General features: G+C 36.0%; 2 protein-coding genes and 1 pseudogene across 4 annotated transcripts; 1 reads left to right on the top strand and 2 right to left on the bottom strand.

Annotated features, from left to right (window-relative positions):
* LOC111294143 (uncharacterized) lies at positions 1-7,428 on the top strand. Its single transcript, XM_022887331.2, has 7 exons — positions 1-341; positions 439-848; positions 947-1,345; positions 1,803-3,084; positions 3,702-3,793; positions 5,311-5,452; positions 6,466-7,428. The coding sequence occupies exons 1-7, from the start codon at positions 173-175 to the stop codon at positions 7,152-7,154; spliced, it is 3,183 nt and encodes a 1,060-aa protein (XP_022743066.1). The 5' UTR covers positions 1-172; the 3' UTR covers positions 7,155-7,428.
* Positions 7,429-7,540: 112 nt separating this feature from the next.
* On the bottom strand, positions 7,541-10,893 carry LOC111298326 (cysteine-rich receptor-like protein kinase 10). Of its 3 annotated transcripts, none has more exons than XM_089745313.1 (7): positions 9,822-10,893; positions 9,608-9,730; positions 9,349-9,476; positions 9,045-9,255; positions 8,686-8,923; positions 8,083-8,222; positions 7,541-7,991 (listed from the first exon to the last, which is right to left on the bottom strand). In XM_089745313.1, the coding sequence occupies exons 1-7, from the start codon at positions 10,651-10,653 to the stop codon at positions 7,648-7,650; spliced, it is 2,016 nt and encodes a 671-aa protein (XP_089601439.1). In that variant the 5' UTR covers positions 10,654-10,893; the 3' UTR covers positions 7,541-7,647. The 3 variants fall into 3 exon arrangements, with proteins under 3 accessions (XP_089601439.1, XP_089601437.1, XP_089601438.1); XM_089745311.1 differs by having other exon boundaries at positions 7,789-7,989; positions 8,086-8,222; XM_089745312.1 differs by having other exon boundaries at positions 7,789-7,989; positions 8,128-8,222.
* Positions 10,894-13,563: 2,670 nt separating this feature from the next.
* LOC111298325 (uncharacterized) lies at positions 13,564-20,846 on the bottom strand (annotated as a pseudogene).
* Between the last annotated feature and the right edge of the window lie 1,150 nt (positions 20,847-21,996).

Below are 21,996 nucleotides of genomic sequence, written 5' to 3'. Positions count from 1 at the left end.
AGTGCGATCCAATTATCACTCCAAATAGATTTGGATCTCGCATGATTCAGACACATCTGACCCGCAACCCCAGCTGGACTGCTGAGGTCTCCTTCTTATACTCAAGCTGGGAAAAGCAACAGAAAAGAGAGTGCACTGTCTTCGTTTTCGTCACTCAGTAACCGTGTTGGCGATGAAGAACCGGTTGTTCCTGCTCCCGATTTCGATCATTTTACTCGCGTCTTTATCAGCCGTTGGTTGCGCTCCAGACGGTGTAGGAGAATGGCAGATCCTCACCGAACAAAATTTCTCTTCTCAGATCCGTCTCCACTCTCACATCCTCCTTTTCTTCACCGTTCCATGTAACGTACAAATTTAATCAAATCATTTTTTTTTAAAAATCAATTTACTATTACGAATCTATAATTTTTAAAATTTTAATCACTATTTTTTTTGCAGGGTGCGGCGAGTCTCGATCGCTTATGAGGGAAGTGTCCCGATTAGTTACCGACAAGTCAAAGGATTTTGACTCTTTAAAATTGATGTTTATTCATAGAAACACGGAGAAAATGTTGGCCGATTCGCATGGTGCTTCGGATAGAATAACGGTTTTTTACTATGATCGCTCCGTTTCTTATAAATACCGGGGAAAGCTTCGAGCTCGAAATATATTAAACTCTATTTATCCTTATATGCTATCAGCTTCACCCGAAGAACTTCCATTAAAGCCGCTTAATTCTCAGGAGGACTTGAAAGTGTTTCTCGATTCAACCGACAAAGCTTTGATTTTAACGGAATTTTGTGGTTGGGCTCCTAAGTTACTGGCTAAGGTCAAGAATAATGGAACTGGAAATGATTTGATGCCCAAGGTTGCTGTTTGTTTCTGATTACATTTCATTTCTAAGAGAAAATTTTGGTTAGTGATATTGTTTCTTAAACTTTTGTTTGTTTGTTTTTTGGAATTCAGGGAATGGAAAATGGGAAGCTGAAATGTGGTGTTGAAAATGGGATTGCTGGAATTCCTTGGATTACCGACTTTAGCTTGTTAAATGACAGTGTTTCATTCCAGGATAGTGATAATTTTAGACTTGGTGTTGGATTGAGTTGTACCTTAAAAGAGTTTAAGCAATTTGATTCATTTTTCTCTAAGTTGATTGCTGTTAGAAGAGAGTTCTTAATGCCTCCAGAAAGGATTAGATTTGGGTTGGTTTCTGATAGATCATTGATGTCATTTCTTGGTGTTGAAGATTCTGGTACATGGATGGCAGTGCTTTACTTAAAAGGATGTCCTGGTTGTTCAAAAGTTAGTAGAGATGTGGATGAACTCAAGAGTGCTTTTCTGACACACGATTCAGTTGTTCATGAGGTATGGATTTGTCTTCATCTCAGTGCCCCAAAAGATTGTGGTGAAAGCCTTCTGAGTTAATAACAGAGTTTATGACTTTTTTATGGTGTTAGGCTTGATGGGAAAAGAATAATCTTAGGTTGATTATATGCCATTAAAATACATAAAGCAAACGCAGTTTGTAACTTAATTGCCTTTTTTAGTTATTATGTACCGCTTTTTAACTAAGTATTTGTTAACCATGAGCGGAAAATGTGAATTTTGTTAGAAAGAGTGGTATTTATATGCATTTAGCAGAATCGGTTTACATAAAAAAGGGAGGTAATTCAACTGCCATTCTTTGCCTATTTCCTATGAATATATATTTAAGTCCCTGATTGGTTCTTTCTTATGGTTCAATTTTTTTATAGCTTGTCTTTTCTATATTGATAGTATCTCTTTCTCTTTCTATCTCTCACACACTCCCCATTCAATTCAGGTAGAAGTTGATGGCCAAGATCTTCAGCTTGCTTTACCTGCAGATAAGCCATCAGTAATTCTTTTTGTGGATAGATTATCTGACTCATCAGAAGCTAGAAGAAAAGGTAGAGAAGCTCTTGATGCTTTTAGAGAAGTAGCACTTCACTATCAGATGTTGAATCAGACGAGTTCACAAAATACTGACCATCAAGACAAATCCTCACTCCTTGCTTTTAAGTTAAAGGATAAAATGTCATTCATGATTATAAATGAGGGTAAGCATATCTCTTTAGATAATCTAGCTTCAGATTTACAAGGTAAATCTTTGCATGAGATTTTAGAATATATTCTTCAGAGAAAGAAGGAAGCAAAATTGAGCTCACTTGCAAAGGAATTAGGCTTTCGTCTTTTGTCGGATGATCTTGACATCAAAACAGCCCAGGAATTGCCATCACAAACAGAAGGTCAATCTGATGATGTCTTGCCATCATTATCTCAGGAAGGTCCTTTAATTGGTATTGTTGATCCAAACAGTGTACTACATATGGAGAACGAATCTGGCATGTTGCATGAGGAAAAACCTAAATCAATTGGTGTTGAATCTTCTTCTCATTACAATGAAGATGAGGGAATTTCTTCCGCTAAAAGTAAACACTTCGTATCTATGGAAACCGACCAACTTTTGGAAGGTCTTGAGCTTGACATGGCTAGGGATATGAAGGCAAAAGAGAAAATTTCTTCAGAGATAGATGAGTCAGGGGAACAAGAACTTCAGTTTGAAGGGTTTAAGGGTTCTTTTTTCTTATGTGATGATAACTACCGACTACTTAGATCTTTGACTGGTGGGTCTACAATACCATCGTTGGTTTTAGTTGATCCTAGGTCCCAGCACCATTATGTCTACCCTGAAGAGGCAATTTTCAGTTATTTTTCGCTTTCTAAATTTTTTCATGAATATCTTAATGGAAGTCTTGTTCCATACCAACGCTCTGCACCCATTCTTCACAGCTCCAGGGAGCCCACTTCTCCGCCATTTGTTAATCAGGATTTTCATGAAACGGATTCCATCCCTCGAGTTATGATGCATACATTGTCCAAGCTTGTTTTTGGGTCTAACCAATCTAACAGTGGAAATGCCACCCATGCTCGCAATGAGGATGTTGTGGTACTTTTTAGTAGTAATTGGTGTGGCTTTTGCCAGAGAATGGAGTTGGTTGTTCGTGAAGTATATCGGGCCATAAGTGGTTATATGAAAATGTTGAAGAATGGCTCTGCGAAAGAACAAGCTGTGTTTAATGCTGGTAAGTGCATTTCACCTTTATATATTACTTCTCATTATTAAATCCTTTATTCTGCTTGTCATATTGAGACCTATAACTTTTGGTGTAGTCCTTACTGAAAGTCATATGACTTAATATCTTGAAGAACTATGTGTAAATTTGTATATAAGCATTCAAGGAAGGGAGCTATATTTGGCTAAGTCTTTGAATGGGATAATTTATTGATTATCCCTATCATTTTTTGGTGTCGTGTTATGTTTTGAGCAGCAGTCCTGTTCAGAAAATCTTATGGTTGCTAGTTCTAGTAGTTGAGTGCAACATGCTTCTCTAGGCCTTTTTGGATCCAACAAATATTGTTTTTCTTTTTATTTCTAGTCATGGGGATAAACTGCCTAAACTGTAGATACTCTGTTTTGTCATCTCGGAAAATAAAATTGAGGAAATCAGTGATCTATATGTTATCTGCTATGAAATGCTGCTTCCTGAATTAGAAGTATCAAGTATGGGATTCACTTATTTTTGCCTTTTTTTTTTTTTTCTGTACAACTTTTTTCTTGTTTTTGTGGTAGAAAGAATGTTAAAATGAGAAAAATATTCCTTAAATATGTATGTATTGACAAGTTTTATATTTGTGGCAGACAACTCTATGAATAATATGAAACTTCCACTCATCTACCTGATGGATTGCACATTGAATGACTGCAGTTTAATCCTAAAATCAGTAAACCAGGTTTGTTTTATGTCCATTATTTATTCCTGTGTGAAATATGCAAATATTGTTCCCAATCATCTTTAAATTATATTTTAAGCAATGGACTTAACAGATATGATCCTTGGTAAATTCTTCTGAATTCTGAGGTTTATAGCCTGGAAAAAAGATTCTAAAGGAAAACATCAGATCTCTAGTAGATGGTTTATACTTTACACTTTACTATATGTTGGCATACCAGCTATGTGGGTGGAAAAGTAAAATTTGATGAGTTGAGTAGAAATCATATTTTGAAAAAAAGAAGTTATCTGATGAGTGGTTGTTTTTATTAAATGCATGTGAAACAAAAGAGTTTGGGTTATTAAAAAATGAAAAGACATCAATAGCCTTAATTCTACATTATTTTTGTTATTTTATTTTGGCTTTTAAATAATTTCTTTAATTGAATTGATGTCACTTGACTTGTGAGATCAAACTCAGTTAAGAGCATTATATAAAGAATAGATAAAGATTCCAATAGTGTGCATTGCATTCTTAATATCAGTTATTGTTTTCTTTTTATCTTGGAGGGCTCCTCTATGTTTTAGCATCGTGCATTTTCTTGGCATATGAGCTCGTTTTAGGCTTTCTTTGGGCCATTGATGAGTTTATGGGTCAGCTCAGGCTCTACCAAGCTTTCTTCCTAGCTTGGCCATGTGCTGGGTTGTCTCAGTTCTTTGGATCTGTTAATTCTTGATAGCAGCATTTGAAGCCCTTTTCTGAGAGGTTAACTGGGATTAAACACACCGTCACACCCTCTTGGACAGTTTATTGATATTGATGACAAAGAATAAGATAACTTTAAATTAAGACATCTAGAATTGATTGAAAATCTTTTAAGGAAGTACCACTAAATGAAACATTGGATTCCAAAACAAGAAGTATTGATCCTCATAAAATCACATCCCGGTGTGATAACCCCTTCTAGCCATTCCTTAGGTACACTGGAAATTAGAATGAGAGAGAAAGCATAATGTATTTCACTCTGTCCCATATGAATTCTCCTAACTAGCTTTGCCCCTGGTGTGCCTTTCAAGTGACCACTGGTTAGATCTCAGGAGTTTTACGTTGTCTAGGCCTAATTTCATGTAACACCAGTTGGATTTTCTAGTAAGTTGTTGCACCCCATGGATGAAGAAAGAGCAAAAAGAGAAGAAAAATCATTTTGAGACCTATTAATGCATTCATTTAATCTCTCTTAGATCCTTGTTGCCACATGCAATGCCATCTCCCTTTTTCCTCATACTTTTTCATATTCTCACCTGCCTTTTCCTTGATTTGCTATTAGCTAGAGTTCATTCCATTCAATAGTTGCAAACCGATAATTATTATTTTATAGTGATTTTGAATTAAAGGAAATTTCTCTGTATATGTTTTGCTAAAATTGTATGCATCCATTGTTGCAAAAGAAAAACAATTATTTTCATAAAAAAAAAAACTGAACAATTATTTCTGTAGTATTACTTTTTTTCTCCTTTCAATAAACCTGGGTTTTGCAGAGGGAAGTTTATCCAACTCTGATGTTATTCCCAGCTGAAACTGAAATGGCTGTCTCTTACGAAGGAGATATGTCAGTAGTCAATATAATCAAGTTTATAGCTCATCATGGAAGTAATTCTCATCATCTCTTCAGTGAGAAAGGTAACATCTTATGGGTCATCATTTATATGTACATTTCCTTACAAATATTTAAAGGAAACTAAAAAACTTTGATGTTTTCATTCTGGTTTTATTTGTTGTTTATGCACATCCATCCCCTTCTCTCTGGCTCTCCCCCTTTTCTTCATTTCTTTTAACATTTCTTGTTACTATAGACTTGTTTACATCTTTATATTTAATTTCCTTTATTCTGACTTTCTATATGGTTCAATTGTCTTGCCTGCTAAAGTAATTTGGTTCTCATATTTATCTTACAGTGACTTTGATTTTCACTAGACTCATTGTCTGTCTGTGACTGAATGCAGTTTCCTCATTCCTAGTTGTATTTCTACTGTCTGTGTTCTTAGTAGATTGTCTCAGCCTCCTCAAAATGAATGTTCTTTTTTTAATTGTTACACCATCAGTTGTGGCATCTGCATGTTTCCAAAAGGGGAATAATCGAAGTAAAGGCATGTAAGATACCTTGCAAAATAGTTTATTAGCATGGAGCTCAATTTTGTTGAGAATGAACAGAGTATTCTTCTAGCACTTTTAGCAATTCTCTTTGCATGCAAATCCAACTCTTGCATTAGTGGATCCTAAATTTGATGAAGCTTGTTGAAAGTGCATTCTGCTTGTCCATTTAAGCTTTAGAAGTATTTGTACGGTCATAAATACATTTGTTTTCTTAACTTTGGAAATGTCATTGCTTCATTTTTTATTTTTTCCTCCAAAATAATTTTAAGCTCCCATTTTCAATCTCTGTGCAATAAACTGAAATGTTTGAGTTTGTTTTGCTATTAGTGCTTATATATACTTGTTCATTTTTATTGAAAAGCTTTTCTATGTATGGTAAACCCTTACAGTCGTTGTCCTAAATGAAAATTCCAGTCACTGTACAGATGATAGCATCTGTTGTGGAAATTATCTTGTGTACCAAATAGGTTTGTTTATCCTTTTTCTTTCCTTTTCTGGTTAAGAGAAAAATCGTACTTTGTTTTCTCTGGTTTTGATAGGAAATTTATTGACCACTGCTGAAGGAGGAGGAGGGAGGAACCAGGGTTTATTCAAGGATTCATCTGGAGTTGCCGGTCATGAGGAAGGTCCCTCTGCAAAGGACAAATTCCATGAAGTTATATTGAAAAATAAAAACCCAAAAAAAGTTGCTAAATACAATGGGGGCAAGTCTAGGGCCCCCATATCAACTGGCTCACATAAAGCCACATCTAAGGTGGTTGTGGGTTCTATCCTTACGTCCACTGATAAACTTCTCAATGTCATCCCATTTGATAAGTCAAGAATTATCATTGTGAAAGCAGGTGAAGACACTGGATTTCAGGGTTTGATTTTTAACAAGCTAATCAGATGGGACGCTCTAGATGAACTTGAAGAAGGCTTAGGGTTCCTGAAAGAGGCTCCTCTGTCTTTTGGAGGCCCGGTTTTAAGACGTGGAATGCCCTTTGTTGCCTTAACTAGGAGAGTTAGCGAAGATCAGTATGTAGAAGTCCTTCCAGGCATCTACTTTCTTGACCAATTGGCCACTCTTGCTAATATTGAAGAGCTGAAGGCCGGAAATCAATCTCTCAGTGAGTACTGGTTTTTCTTTGGCTACACAGGTTGGGGCTGGCGCCAACTGTTTGATGAGATTGATGAAGGTGCCTGGACTTTAAGCAATGACAGTAGCTTAGATTGGCCGTCCAGTTGACATTTTTGCACGTCAATGAACTTCGACAGGAAGTGAAAAAGAGTGGTCAACCTCGCCAAGAGGATCGGAGGGAGGCTTAGCTTATGTCACCTGCTTTAATTGAAAACATTTCACTAAGCTTGTAAATGCAAGATTTTGTTATTCATTTGTAACTAACGAGTATCAGGTAAAGACTTGCGATACCCATGGAAATTTAACAAATTTTGATGGAACTGTATTTTGAAAATATTTTTTGGTTTCATTTATTAATCATGCCTCTAGCACAATTTTCATATTAGCTATCGTTGAGGTCTTTGCATATACAGCATAGTAATTTTACTACTTTTTTGGTGCTTTGCAATTTGAACGAGTAATAATGTGGTTGTCCATGGATTACACCCGGCCATAGAAAATGTAGAATGACTGTTGAGTAAGAGCAACATTGTTTAATGCTGCTTAGTGTCTTAGGAAGATAAAACATTTGAGATTATGGCTTCTACCTAAAAGCTCAGCATCAGCGAGGGGGTAATTCACTGATTGTAACCTCATTTACAGATCGTTGTATCGAATCTGGCATAGGATCTGCAGATTGGGATGAACCAGAATCGTTAGCTGAATCGGTTGTAAAATTTTCTCTTGAGATGAAAAATGCTGGTAGTGAAGGCGCTGGAGCCGTCATAGAGTGACTACAAAGCATCGTGATAATCTCGGACATTGAAGGTCTACTAGCTGCAGCTTCCTGAACACATAACAATCCGATGTGAATGCAGTTCAAAACTTCAAACCTTGGCCACTGATCATTCAAGACTGGATCTAACAGCTCTAAAGCTGTTCCATTGGTCCAATGTACCCAAGCCTGTCAGAAGTCAAGCCATCCAGTTCAAATCAGTTTTAACAATCATACCACAAATGGGAAAGAGAAAAAAAAAATTCATCGAGGCACTTATATGACTTTGAAGATTTATTGAATTGCTGAAGCCATTGCTTTTTCGACCTGTTACTATTTCCAGAACCAAGACACCAAAGCTATAGACATCAGACTTGGTTGAAAAGTATCCATTCTTAGCATATTCCGGAGCCATGTACCCACTGCATATAAAAAAAAAATGAATTGAAAGTTTGTTTACAACGGTTAAATCATGAAAGCAGATATGGCAAAGGCACGTTAAGAAGAAAATTTGAAGGCTTTCATGAGTAATAATTAAGACTAGACTGACGATTAATTTTAAACACTACAGAGGATACAAAACAATATAAAAAAACATATAAAAGTGATATAATTTAAAACTTTAACACAAGTTACATACAGGTTTGGCAAAACAAAAAATGTATTTTGCACTTGACTTGTTAACACAATTTATGACAATTTTCGTATTTTATAAATATTAGATACGAAATAAACAAATATAGATACACCAGTTACAGGTTCTATTTAACACACACAAACGGAAAAATGCATCATTGAATTTGAGGCTGTGTTGGGTTGTTAGGTTTCTTATGATGGCTTCAAGCATAAAATCTTCTAGTAATTGGCACAAAAATGTGAACTTACTATGTTCCAGCTATCCGATTTGTATTGCCTTTAGTCTGGCTTTCGCCAAATAGTTTTGCTAAACCAAAATCTGATATCTTAGGATTCATCTGCTCATCTAACAAAATATTACTAGCTTTCAAATCCCGGTGAATGATCCTGAGCTGAGAATATTCATGCAGATAAAGCAGACCTCTTGCAATCCCAACAATAATTTTGTATCGTCTTTCCCATTCCAGGCTGAACCTTTTGCTCTGATCTATATATATGTCATCCAAGTTTCAAAGTCTCATTAGCAGAAAATGGCAATGTCCAAGACTAAACATAGAATACAATTCGCCATGAAAGAATCAAAAACAAGAAGGTAAAATAATTCATACCAAATAAAATTTTGTCCAAGCTTCCATTAGGCAGGTATTCATATACAAGAAGCTTCTCTTCTTCTTCTAAACAGAAACCCAACAGCTTTACCAGGTTGCGGTGCAGCAGTTTAGCAACCAACATTACTTCCGTTTTCAGCTCTCCCACACCTTGCCTCGAGTTGCTTGACATCCTTTTCACTGCAATTTCTCCCCCATCAAACAATTTTCCCTGATGGTGCAAATAATGATTGCTTGTTCAATAATTCAGGGAGAAAAAAGATGACCGGTAAAGCCATAGACTAAATATACTTGAGAAAAATACCTTGAAAACGGGACCGAAACCACCCTGTCCAAGTTTATTTTCATCAGAGAAGTTTCTTGTTGCAGCTTTAAGGGTATCAAGTCCAATCAAGAGAGATTCCATGTTTTTCTCAGAATCGTCATTAACATCTGAATATGGACAAGACATAACCTCAGTTTGAATTTTTTGTGACAACCAAAGACTTGGCGTTCATATGTCTGTTGAGATTTAGAATCATACAAACTAAAATTCGATTTGGACTGAAAGTTACAGTGCGTACCAGCTGCTTTTTTCTTGGCCTTTCTCCAAAAGTAACAACCACAGACTATGAGTGTCACCAGCAATGCCACGGTCGCTATGGATACAACTACAACCACAGTGGTTTTTGAAGTGCTTTTCTTCCCTGCACAAGCAGGATTTATTTATAACGTCATTACTATTGCGTTCCCAGGTTTTACTTGATTTAAAGTGGTAAAATCACCAGCAAAACTTACCATCAGCACTGGTTTTAGTTGTTGTTACACCAGGAGTTGAATTGGGCTCAAGCGGAGAAACAGATGGTGGAGAGAGTATTCGAGAAATCGGGGGTGACGATGTCAGAAAGAAGGAATATAACTCAAAGCGAAGGTTGCAACTCATTGTGAATATCCGAGCACCTTGCTTTTGATTACAGCACTGTGGTATAAAACTGATGATTGCTTGCAAGCAACTCGAGCACCTACTTTCTGGCAAGTCTCTGGTGCACTGTACCATACCATATATATCACTGAAAGCTGAGTAACTGGTGCTATTGACAGCGAATTTTGAAGCGTTAGATGCAGCTGTGGATGAGAGATTTCTTAACAAGTTTGCCAAGTGAGTATTAAAATGATCAGGGTCAGTTGCATTCGCTTTATTATAAAAAGCAAAAATAGGAGAGCTACTGGCTGTTGAAAAGAAGCGCCAGTTCGAATACCGCAAAGAACAATTATTGTAGCCAATCATGGCTTCTTTCTTGTTTGGACAGAACTGGCTGATTTCTTTAGCTGCAGTATCTACACAAGTTTGGCAATCTTCTTGGGAGACATCACTTCTGCATTGAACAAGTCCATTAACCACATCTAAGCCCTGGCCGACTGTGGTGATAGAGAAGCCATCAAAAGAAGCATTTGCAGCAAGTGAAGTGAGAGTGATGTTTACATTTTGCCCATAGATGCCCCCGGTAGTGTAATTACCAGTGCTATCACAGAAGAAATACCTTTCTTGATCAGCTTCAGAGGCATAGACAGAAGAAAGCAGAGAAAAAAATAAGAGTAACTGCAGAGTAACTATGACAGGAGAGTGCATCCTATATAAATTGGTGAGCGGCCCTGGTGCTGCCAAGAGGCAGCAGAGAAAGGCGAATAATACTGATTTGCTAATAGTCTTCAGACTCAGAGACACGTACAAGTTTTGCCTTCCTTGAATCTCTTGAAGGACGAGGCAATTTAACCTGCAATCTAGTTCATCTGTTAATGGTATAATTTAAAGATGATGAATATGAGCTGATTACGCGGTTCATAATAATGTGAATGAGTTGAACTATAATCACCTATCAATTTTAAACACGGTGAAACAAAAAAAATACAAAAATAAATATGAAAATAACATGATTTAAAATTTTAATAAAAATTAAAATATATATTTTATATTTGATGTGTCAATACGAATTATAACATAATAAAATTTATGTTTTACACAATAAATAACAGAGTTAATATAAAATAGACTAAACTAAGGTGATAGAAATTAGAAAGAAATAATATAGAATATCCCATTGGTTATATTTTTTTATATTTGACAATCTTAAACATAATAGAAAAATAATACAAAAAAATCATATATAAATTTAATATAATTGTATTTCGTGTCTTAATCGTATCGATATGATTAAGACATGACATTATTCGTATCGTGTTTATATTAAATAGTAATAACACATTTACAATATGATATTAATTATGCAAGCATATATAACATACAAGTTATAAAAATTATTTTAATTTATTTTTTAAATAAATTATTTATCGTATTATTTCGGTATTTAAATAAATTATAAATATTTAATTTTTAAAATTTTTTTATTTAAATACTAATTTAAATGATTTTTTTTGTTTAAATAAATAAATTAATCACATATAATTGTGTTTAATTATGTGATGTTATTTGAGTTGTGTTGAATAAATTAATTTTAAACATATTAATCATGTTATATTGTATGTTACACATATAATAAATTTATTATATTTATGTTTAGATTATTTGTATCATGTAAATATTTATATTTTATTTATATCAAAATTATTTGTATTGTATTTAAAATCATATTTGACATAAAATATGACACAATAATATAAATTACCATCTATAAAACTCTAGGAAAAGAGACCATGATCATCCTGTCTTTATCAGCTCACAACCTTAATTTATGCAATTTTCTTTCTCTGAAAAAACTGGCATAAGTCCAACAACAAAATCCAAAGACTCTAAAGACATAGTGCGATTAGAAATTGTGAGGAAGGGACACTAAGAATACTGTAATATTATTTTAAGTTGAGTCAAGAACAAGAAGCCATCATATTTTACAGTCAAATAAAGACATATGCAACCTGAATTTCCTCTTTGAAACCAACACATTTTGGTAGAGATAGGCTTAAACCGCTGATTTGGCCGGCTTGTTCTTAAACGACAAACTTGGCCGGCTTGTTCTAAGAGAATGCTTACTTATTTATTAATAAAAATAAGACTGCCGAGTTGATTTGACAGACCCCAAATGAAAACGAATATCATGCTCAACAACCTTGAACATGTCTTTACGGGCATTAGGGTTTGAATCTATCAAAATCTTCATTTTGGTGTCCGACTCTTACCATATAAAATGAAGGATGATCTTGACTTAAACTATTTATGACGAATTCCAAAACTGCATAAAGTGAACGATATGTATACTCTTATTAAATTAATTATTTAATTTAATTAATTAATTAATAAAAAAATAAATTTAAAAATTATAAATATTGAACCTACATGTATACCGCAATTAAATTAACTAATTGATTAGAGTATATATGTAATTTATTATTTGTAATTTTGGAATTTGTCCCTTTATTTATTACTAAAAATTTTGTCCATTTTAAATGTTGATTGACTGATCATATTTCATAGACTTAATACTTTTAATTATTTTATTATGAGATTGATAAATTAAATAGCACATGTTGGAAAATTAGATTACATAAAATCATAAATAAAAATTTTTTATTTTTCATATTATGTTATTTTAATTATCTAATCGGGTGTCTAGATGAAGTCTAAGACTTAAAATTCAAGTTCAATGGGTATTTGATTGTGATTTTTCATTGTTAAAATCAAACTTTTATCCCAAAATACTGCTACACAATGGTGTAAAGGGCTGAAAAGGCTCACTTTAAGGCATTGAGCCATGTACCAAGCATTACCATGAGAAGAAAATAGCTCCAATAGCTCCAATAGCTGCTATCGATATGCCTCATTAGAATTTTCTTTGCGAGCATATTATGACATTTCTCATACTGTTGCCAGACATTAGCACCTTTTTTGTACCAAATAAAAGAAACACTTGCTTTTGTTTTTTTGGACAATATTTTGGGCTATAAGCTCAGGAAAGATAGAAGCCTCGCACAGCGTAAGCAGTAGGCTCATTTGTACTCTCAAGCCCATAACTACTTGAGAAAGGCTTGAACCAACTCAAAGAATTAAGGGTGGGCTCAAATCGGCTCAAGCTAAAGGCAGAATCTTAATGGGTTGAACTCAATCTAAACAAGGATAAAAATGAGAAAAAAGTACAAGAATAACTATTTAATTTAATATTTTTTAATAAAAAATTTTAGTTTGAATTTTCATCTTCAATATATATTTTTTAAATGCTTGATTTGTCTCAGAAAAATCCGTCTGGAAACTTATGAAATTCATGCCTTCTCTAAAGCCCGAAGGCTAACACTCGTGTTTGGAAACAATATACGACACAAGGCTCCAGATGAAAGTCCTGACCTCAAGCTCAAGCTTTGCATGGGTTTACTATATTAGATATTCACATTTTAAGACACGCAAAAAAAAAAAAAAGATATCCACATTTTGCGCCTGTAGTCCAAGATTCTGCTTACCTTTTCAATTTCCTGAGCACGAGAAGTTGCTCATGGTCAGGGGATTGGCAAATCCCAAGTCTCAACAGCGCTTTTTAGTTTATGGAGAAAGATGTCCGAAGCAAGTGAGCAGCTGTAGAAAACTTAAAATTTGTCTCTCAAAGCACAGAATGCAAAGTTTAAAAAATTTCCTTTGAGTAATTCACAAGTTCCTTACATGCTACTACGAAATTGAGTATTGTCAAACTTTGTGATGTTGTATGTTTGAAGCTTCATTTAGACCACAGCTAAATTTCTTTCCCAAGAAACTTTCCACCCCTCTTTCTGTCAAATCCCTCAAAATGTGGATTTCCTTTGCTTGCCTTTGGTGATTTAGTAAAAAACCTTGAAAGCTGAAAAGTGAAACATAACCAGATTAAGGACACCTTCAACTTTCCAGGCAGGCTAGCACAGAGGGAAACTGAATCTAATTCCAGGATCTAAGGGGCTCTGTCCTCATGACTTGCAGAACCTGTTATTATTCTATTAATATTTGGGAAATATATTATCCTGATATGCAAGATATTTGAAGTTAAACATCTATGCATGCATGTGAATTAGTTCATCTACCCTGCATTCCCTTATTGCAATGTCCAAACGTTTGGCGCTGGACGTAGAAGGTAACACGTCGCAACAATGTCTTCTCGGTGCCTGCATCTTAATACAACAAAAGATAGCATAAGCCTCCATTGTAATTATAACAACATGCATTAACTAAAATTAAAGTAGTACCTGCTTATAATTGAGGTTTAGCTTCTTAGTGGACACTCTGATTTCTTCAAGTTTCCTTGGTGAACCCATGTAAATTGTGCAATTTTCATAAGATTTCTTGTAAACACTATTAATTCCATTCTGACTAAGAGATATACTGTCCAGAAAGAAACTTGTTGGTCTCTGGCAAGGATCTGGGTGAAATTCTCGTGTTGATAGTGTACACTCCTGCTAAAACATTTCCCTTTTTCCACTGCTTGAATGTTTCTTGCACAGGGAGAATATCAGGTAAATATGTGTGCTTGCTATATACTTGAACAACATACCCCCATGAAATCGAAATAGTCCATGAAAACCAATGATCATAGCATACTGTTTGTTGCAAAATTCTCTCAGAATCAACATTCGCAGCATGGAGTAAATGTTCCATGGCCTTAATGGTTGTCATGTTAGGGAAGATTGGGTCCATCTTATCTAAGTGGTGGAGTGATACCAAGGGTGTCAATGGATGGGCAGCCAACAAACCAAATGTGTTGCCGCGGACGTCAAACTGGTTAGAATTCAACACAACCAAAAAAAATTCATAAACATAATAATTTTGCGCAAAGTCTCATGCTAATTATTACTGCTAATATGATGAATATAATTTTGCAGACACCAAAACTCAACTGATACCTGATGAAAGCCAGGCTCGCGTGTCAATCCTACACCAAGCTCTGTCAAGCAAGAGTAGACCCTGGAGTCACTTCCATAGAGATGAGGGTATCGTTCTAGACAGGAATCAAAAACTTTTGTCAGAACTTTAGCCAAAGGATAACTTATAGCAAAACCAGCTCCACCAAATGCCATTCCAAAGCCGAAAAGCCTGTTCTGTTCATAAATCTCCGAGCCAGCCCCGATGTAGTACCAGAGCTGATGGTCATATTTGGAAAGTGTCTTCGCCAAATTCTCTGGAAAGAAAAGGGTGTCATCATCCCCAAAAACATGTTAGGAAAATGGGGTTCAGTCCCATGTAAGTGGTTTTGGACCAAGTAAAGGTCATGGGCCTTGATCTTTTATTTTACACAGAGCCCTAGCTACTTAATAAAAAAGAGGTGGGGTTGTTTTATGTGTGTGTGTCGACAACCAAGCAGAGAAAGAAGAAAAGCCAGGAAAAGCAGAGAGAGAAAAAGGAGAAGGGAGAGTTGGTTAAACGGAAGTCGATCCGTGGTCCGATTGAGTTGGAACCTTGTCAGGAGGTTTATGATTCAGAGTTATACATTCTGAACGGTGAAGATCGGGTTTGAAGCTCTCTAGGAACAAATCCAGGGTGTATTTGTTGAGTCACTTATTTGGTGAGATTTCTCCAATTGTTTCTCTAGTTGTTGATTAGCTCTAATTTTAGCTAGAGAAGAACTTTGTATAACTATTATTTGATAGTGAAGATTTTTCTGGTGGCCCGTGGTTTTTCCCTCTACACTGGAGGGTTTTCCACGTAAATCTTGGTGTGCTTTATTTTTCCTGTGCATTTGATTATTGATTGTTGTCTATTGCTTCTGTATTGTTGTGATTATTGCTTCAGGCGCAACAAGTGGTATCAGAGCGAGGGTTATTTTGAAACATCGATACAGAAGCATCCCAGGATAGAAGTAAATTCTGTTTGAGATCATGGAAGGTGATACATGTTCCATGATAAAATTGACAGCATCGAATTATTCAATTTGGAAGCCTATGATGGAGGATCATCTATACTGTAAAGATTTGTATGAGCCAGTATTGGGTGATTCAGCTAAACCAGCAGATATGAAAGATGAAAGCTGAAAGAAGCTAGGTAGAAAGACGCTGGCTACAATCAGAAAATGGGTTGATATTAGCGTGTTCCATCATGTAGCGCAGGAGTCAGATGCTCACATTGTTTGGGAAAAATTGGCAGCATTGTATGAGAGAAAAACAGGTATGAATAAAGTTATGCTTGTTAAAAAGATTGCAACGTGTAAGTCTAAACATAGATCTAATTCTAGAGGTAAAGTGAAGTGTTTCCATTGTGGTAAGGCGGGTCATATAAAACGAAACTGTAAAATCTTGAAGCAAGAGCGAAAAGATGAGAAAAGCAAGAGTTCAGATAATAGCAATGTTACAGCAGTGAATTCAGATAGTGATTTAGTTACTTTGATTTGTACACATGGTGATTGTAATCATGTTAGTGATCCCGGCATTGAGTGGATAGTTGACACATGAGCGGCATATCATTGTGTTCCTAAGAGAGAGTTGTTTACAACTTACAAAGCATGAGACTTTGGTTGTACCAAGATGGGAAACAAGAGTGTGTCGCAGATTGTTGGGATTGGTGATATTGTTGTACAAACTAGTACAGGCTGTATGTTAACTTTGAGAGATGTCAGACACATTCCAGATATGAGAATGAACTTGCTTGCTATTAATGTCCTTGATAAGGAGGGATATGAAAGCCGACAAAAGAATGGACAGTGGAAGCTTCTCAAAGGATCTATGGTAGTTGCAAGGGGAAAACTATGCTGCACAATGTATAAGACATGGATGCAATTGAACAGTAACCAGGTAAATACCGTTGAAAATGATGCTTCAGCAAACTTGTGGCACAGGAGGCTGACACACATGAGTGAAAAAGGGTTACAAGTTTTGGCAAGGCACTCTCTCATTCCCTTGACCAAAGGTATGTATCTCGATTCATGTGATTATTGTTTGTTTGGTAAGCATCATAGAGTTTCTTTTCGTAAAAGTTCTCAGAGAAAAGAAAATAGATTGGAATTAATTTATTCTGACATATGTGGTCCCATTGAGGTTGAGTCATTAGGTGGTAGCAGATATTTTGTTACTTTTATTGATGATGCTTCACGTAAGACTTGGGTGTATATATTGAAATATAAAAGTCAGGTACTGCAGTATTTTCAAAAATTTCATGCCATGGTTGAAAGGATGACAGGGTTATCCTTGAAGTGTATTCGAACTGATAATGGTGGGGAATACACATCTAAAGGCTTTGAAGAGTATTGTTCAAAGTATGGGATCAGGCATGAGAGGACAGAACCTGGAACACCGCAGCATAATGGTATAGCTGAAAGAATGAATCGTACCATTGTGAAAAAAGTCAGATGTATGTTGAGGATGGTAAAATTACCAAAGCCATTCTGAGGTGAAGCAGTCAACACAGCTTGTTATTTACTTAACAGGTCACCATCAGTTCCTTTGGGCTTTGACATTCCAGAAAGAGTGTGGACAGGGAAAGATGCTTCATACTCTCACTTGAAAGTTTTTGGGTGTAAAGCATTCATGCATGTACCAAAAGAGCAGAGGTCAAAGCTTGATAGTAAAGCTACACAGTGTGTGTTTGTAGGATATGGTGATGAGGAATTTGGCTACAGGGTATGGGATCCAGTAAAGAGAAAGACAGTCAGAAGCAGAGATGTGGTCTTTCATGAAAAAGAAACCATAGCAGACCTTGAGAAAAATGAGAAGACTACACGAGTTACTGTTGAGTGTGATGTTTCAACACCGACAGGGATTTCACAGGAAAGAGCCACAGATGGTGAAAATGAGCCAGAAACAGAACTTGGGGATATGGATGAGCCAGCTACAGTTGGTGATGAGCCAGATGCTATTAGTTTTGAGCAGGGGGAGCAATCCTCTCTACCTGAGAGTGTTGAGCAGGGGGAGCTACCTTCGGCATCAAGTGATGTAGAGTCTCAGCCTAAGAGATCTACTAGAGAGCGCAGGCCATCTATCAGGTATCCAAGTTTAAATTTTATTTTAGTTACCAGTGAAGGGGAGCCAGAAAGCTTTCAAGATGTGCAGGCTACTCCGGATAGAGAGCACTGGTTAAAAGCAATGAAATAAGAGATGGAGTCATTGCGAAAGAATGGTACTTATGATCTTGTTAAACTTCCAACAGGGAAGAGGCCATTAAAGAATAAATGGGTGTTCAAGTTGAAAAAGGATGGTGACAAACTAGTGAGGTACAAAGCTCGATTGGTAGTAAAAGGTTTTTCTCAGAAACCAGGCATCGATTTTGATGAGATTTTTGCTCCAGTTGTAAAAATGAGTTCTATTCGAGTGGTACTGGGATTGGCAGCTAGTTTGAATCTTGAGCTTGAGCAATTTGATGTTAAAACTGCATTTTTGCATGGTGATTTACAGGAGGATATTTATATGAATCAGCCTGAGGGTTTTGAAGTGAAAGGGAAAGAGCACTTAGTTTGCAAATTGAAGAAAAGCTTGTATGGCTTGAAATAAGCTCCGCGACAGTGGTACAAAAAGTTTGATTCTTTTATGGTGAGTCATAGCTATAAAAGAACAGCAACGGATTCTTGTGTGTATATTAAACAATTCCCTAATGGTAACTTCATTATCCTATTATTATATGTTGATGATATGTTGATTGTAGGACAAGATGCTAGTATGGTTTGCAGGTTGAAAGAACAATTGTCTAAGTCTTTTGATATGAAAGATTTAGGTCCAGCAAAGCAGATTCTTGGTATGGACATTATCCGGGATAGGAGAGCTGGAAAGCTGTGGTTGTCACAGGAAAAGTATGTTGAACGAGTGCTTGGTAGATTCAACATGCAACATGCTAAATCAGTTAGTAGTTCACTTGCCAACCATTTTCACCTAAGTAAGAAATCTTGTCCAGTGTCTAAGAAAGAGCAACTAGCTATGTCTAGTATTCCTTATTCTTCTGCAGTCGGTTCTTTAATGTATCTTATGTTTTGTACAAGGCCTGACATTGCTCATGCAGTTGGTGTAGTGAGCAGATTTCTTTCTAATCCAGGAAAGGTTCACTGGGAAGCAGTGAAATGGATTTTTAGATATTTGAGGGGTACCTCAAAAATGTGCTTGACTTATGGAGTTTCACAACCAGTTCTAGAAGGGTTTACTGATGCTGACATGGCAGACGATCTTGATGGTAAGAAATCTACTTTAGGGTATTTGTTCACTTTTGCAGGAGGAGCTGTATCTTGGCAGTCTAAGTTGCAGAAGTGTGTTGCTTTGTCAACTACAGAGGCTGAGTATATTGCAGCAACTGAAGCATGTAAAGAAATACTTTGGATGAAACGTTTTCTTCTTGAATTAGGGTTGAATTAGGGTTGAATCAGAAAGAGTATGTGATATTTTGTGATAGCCAGAGTGCTTTAGATTTGAGTAAGAATACCATGTACCATGCTAGAACAAAGCACATTGATGTTAGATATCATTGGTTACGTTCAGTGATTGAAGAACAGCAGATGCTATTGAAGAAAGTCCATACTGATAAAAATGTGGCAGATATGTTGACTAAGATACTTCCCAGGGAAAAGCTTGAGCTTTGCAGTAACTTGGCCGGAATGAGTTCCCTGGCCAAGGTAAGTTCCAAATGAAATTGCTATGGTGATGAATCTCCTTCTAATGGGGCTGGAGGGGGAGATTGTTAGGAAAATGGGGTCCAGTCCCATGTAAGTGGTTTTGGACCAAGTAAAGGCCATGGGCCTTGATCTTTTATTTTACACAGAGCCCTAGCTACTTAATAAAAAAGAGGTGGGGTTGTTTTATGTGTGTGTGTCGACAACCAAGCAGAGAAAGAAGAAAAGCCAGGAAAAGCAGAGAGAGAAAAAGGAGAAGGGAGAGTTGGTTAAACGGAAGTCGATCCGTGGTCCGATTGAGTTGGAACCTTGTCAGGAGGTTTATGATTCAGAGTTATACATTCTGAACGGTGAAGATCGGGTTTGAAGCTCTCTAGGAACAAATCCAGGGTGTATTTGTTGAGTCACTTATTTGGTGAGATTTCTCCAATTGTTTCTCTAGTTGTTGATTAGCTCTAGTTTTAGCTAGAGAAGAACTTTGTATAACTATTATTTGATAGTAAAGATTTTTCTGGTGGCCCGTGGTTTTTCCCTCTACACTGGAGGGTTTTTCACGTAAATCTTGGTGTGCTTTATTTTTCTTGCGCATTTGATTATTGATTGTTGTCTATTGCTTCTGTATTGTTGTGATTATTGCTTTAGGCGCAACAAAACATACCATCGTACATTAGAATGATTAAGGGAAACGGTCTCTTAAACCACGCATGCCACGCGAATTGCTGATCGAAGACCACCTCTGTAAGTGTAATGAAACCTTGAAGTATCCTTCGAGACACAAACAGGAGGCAAAGTATTATTATCATCCCTTGAAGTCGCATTAGGGGGCATGGTTTCAAGAAACACACATCCACGCATTTGACGAGGCTTCCACCATAGCTTAACATAATCCTTTCGCTTCGGCCATGAGTTTTGATTTGAAGCTATCCCGAAAATAATATGCTCCACAGTAGTTGGTGCATAAGCATCTTGGGAAGAGGAATATACCAGAAGAGGCGGCTTTGTATTGTGCACTAACAACACGGATGCAAGAAGATAGGTGACACAAACAGAAGATGATACCAAAATGAGGTTTAGCAGATGAGAAGAAGATTGGGTCTTGGAGAGTAAATTAAAAAGCCTCATTTTCAATATTGATGGAAGAAGAAATGACTTGAGGTAAGGTAAGTACTCTGGTCTTGTTCCCTCACAAAAGTTTTGTTACCTTGGCATTTTTACCTGTTGTTTAGTAACTTAATCAACGGCGTATATATGGAACATACATTTGACGCTTCAAGTTAGTTATTTGGCCATAATGAGGAAGCGGAAAGCAGCAAGAAAAACATGGGTTAGGCTCCAAAGACAAAGAAGTTCAATCCTTTTCGTTGATGAGAATGAGTCACATCACCCTTTCCGATGGCTTGATGAAGTTGACAATTGACTAAGGATTGGTTGGGACTTGGGACCCTTTCCATGGTTTAAGTAACGATTTTATTTTTAGTGTATAAATTTTATATATTATTAATAAATTAAATAATATTATTTTATTAATTAATAAATATTAATTTTTAAAATAAATATATTTATAAAAAAATTATTTATTAATAAAATAATATTATTTGATTTATTTTATTAATACAATGATATCATTTTATTCATTAATAATATATAAAATGTATACATTAATAATATAATAAAAATAAATCTTTTAGTGATACATTTGTATTAAACAAATATCGTAGTAACACTTTTAAATGTTAGAAGAATGGAATTTTTCCTAGGAAAAATAAAATGACAGCCACTTTAGCTGAAAGTCCAATACTAAGCATGTGCCAGGAGACGTTGAAGCCACTTGGAGCGAAATGACTGGATCCAAAAAATTCAGGTCCTCGGCGGTCCACAGGGTTATTTATTTAAAATGTTAAAGCCCAGACTCGAAGGAAACAAAGATGAAGAGACATTAAAAAAAAAAGGAATGCCCTCCACAAAAATCACGACCTGGCGATTGATCCGCAACAATGGCTGATTGTCAGTGTGCAAATACCAAATATCAAATCCCCGAGAAATTTTCCACACAGTCAGATGTCAGCCACATGGCATTAAGAATAAAATCAACATTATTGACTTTCCAACAAACTTCACTTATTTCACAAGATTGTAACATATACGGGATATAGGTACATGGTAATCAGCATCGAATTTTTCCTTGATGTGTCAAAGTTATTGTTATCATCTGTCTTCACATACATGATACTCGCTTCAATCAAAATTTTTAGTTATCATCTTTCTTCATTTGCCTCCTTCAATCAAAAACCCTTAGACGACCAACAACAACGGCTAAGCCCTTGGCTGCTCTATGGGGAAAGTTGCACCAAATTGAATTTGCAGATCAAGGAGGCAAGATTAAAGCCATTCATTTCGCCAAACACATATCCAAAGCATCAACAAAATAC

This window comes from Durio zibethinus, chromosome 16 (genome assembly GCF_047325235.1).
Source record: "Durio zibethinus cultivar Kanyao isolate XHJ-2024 chromosome 16, ASM4732523v1, whole genome shotgun sequence".
NCBI classification, from domain to species: Eukaryota; Viridiplantae; Streptophyta; class Magnoliopsida; order Malvales; family Malvaceae; genus Durio; species Durio zibethinus.
The sequence above is the reverse complement of the archived record's forward strand: the minus strand, read 5'-3'. Positions and strand labels throughout refer to the sequence as shown.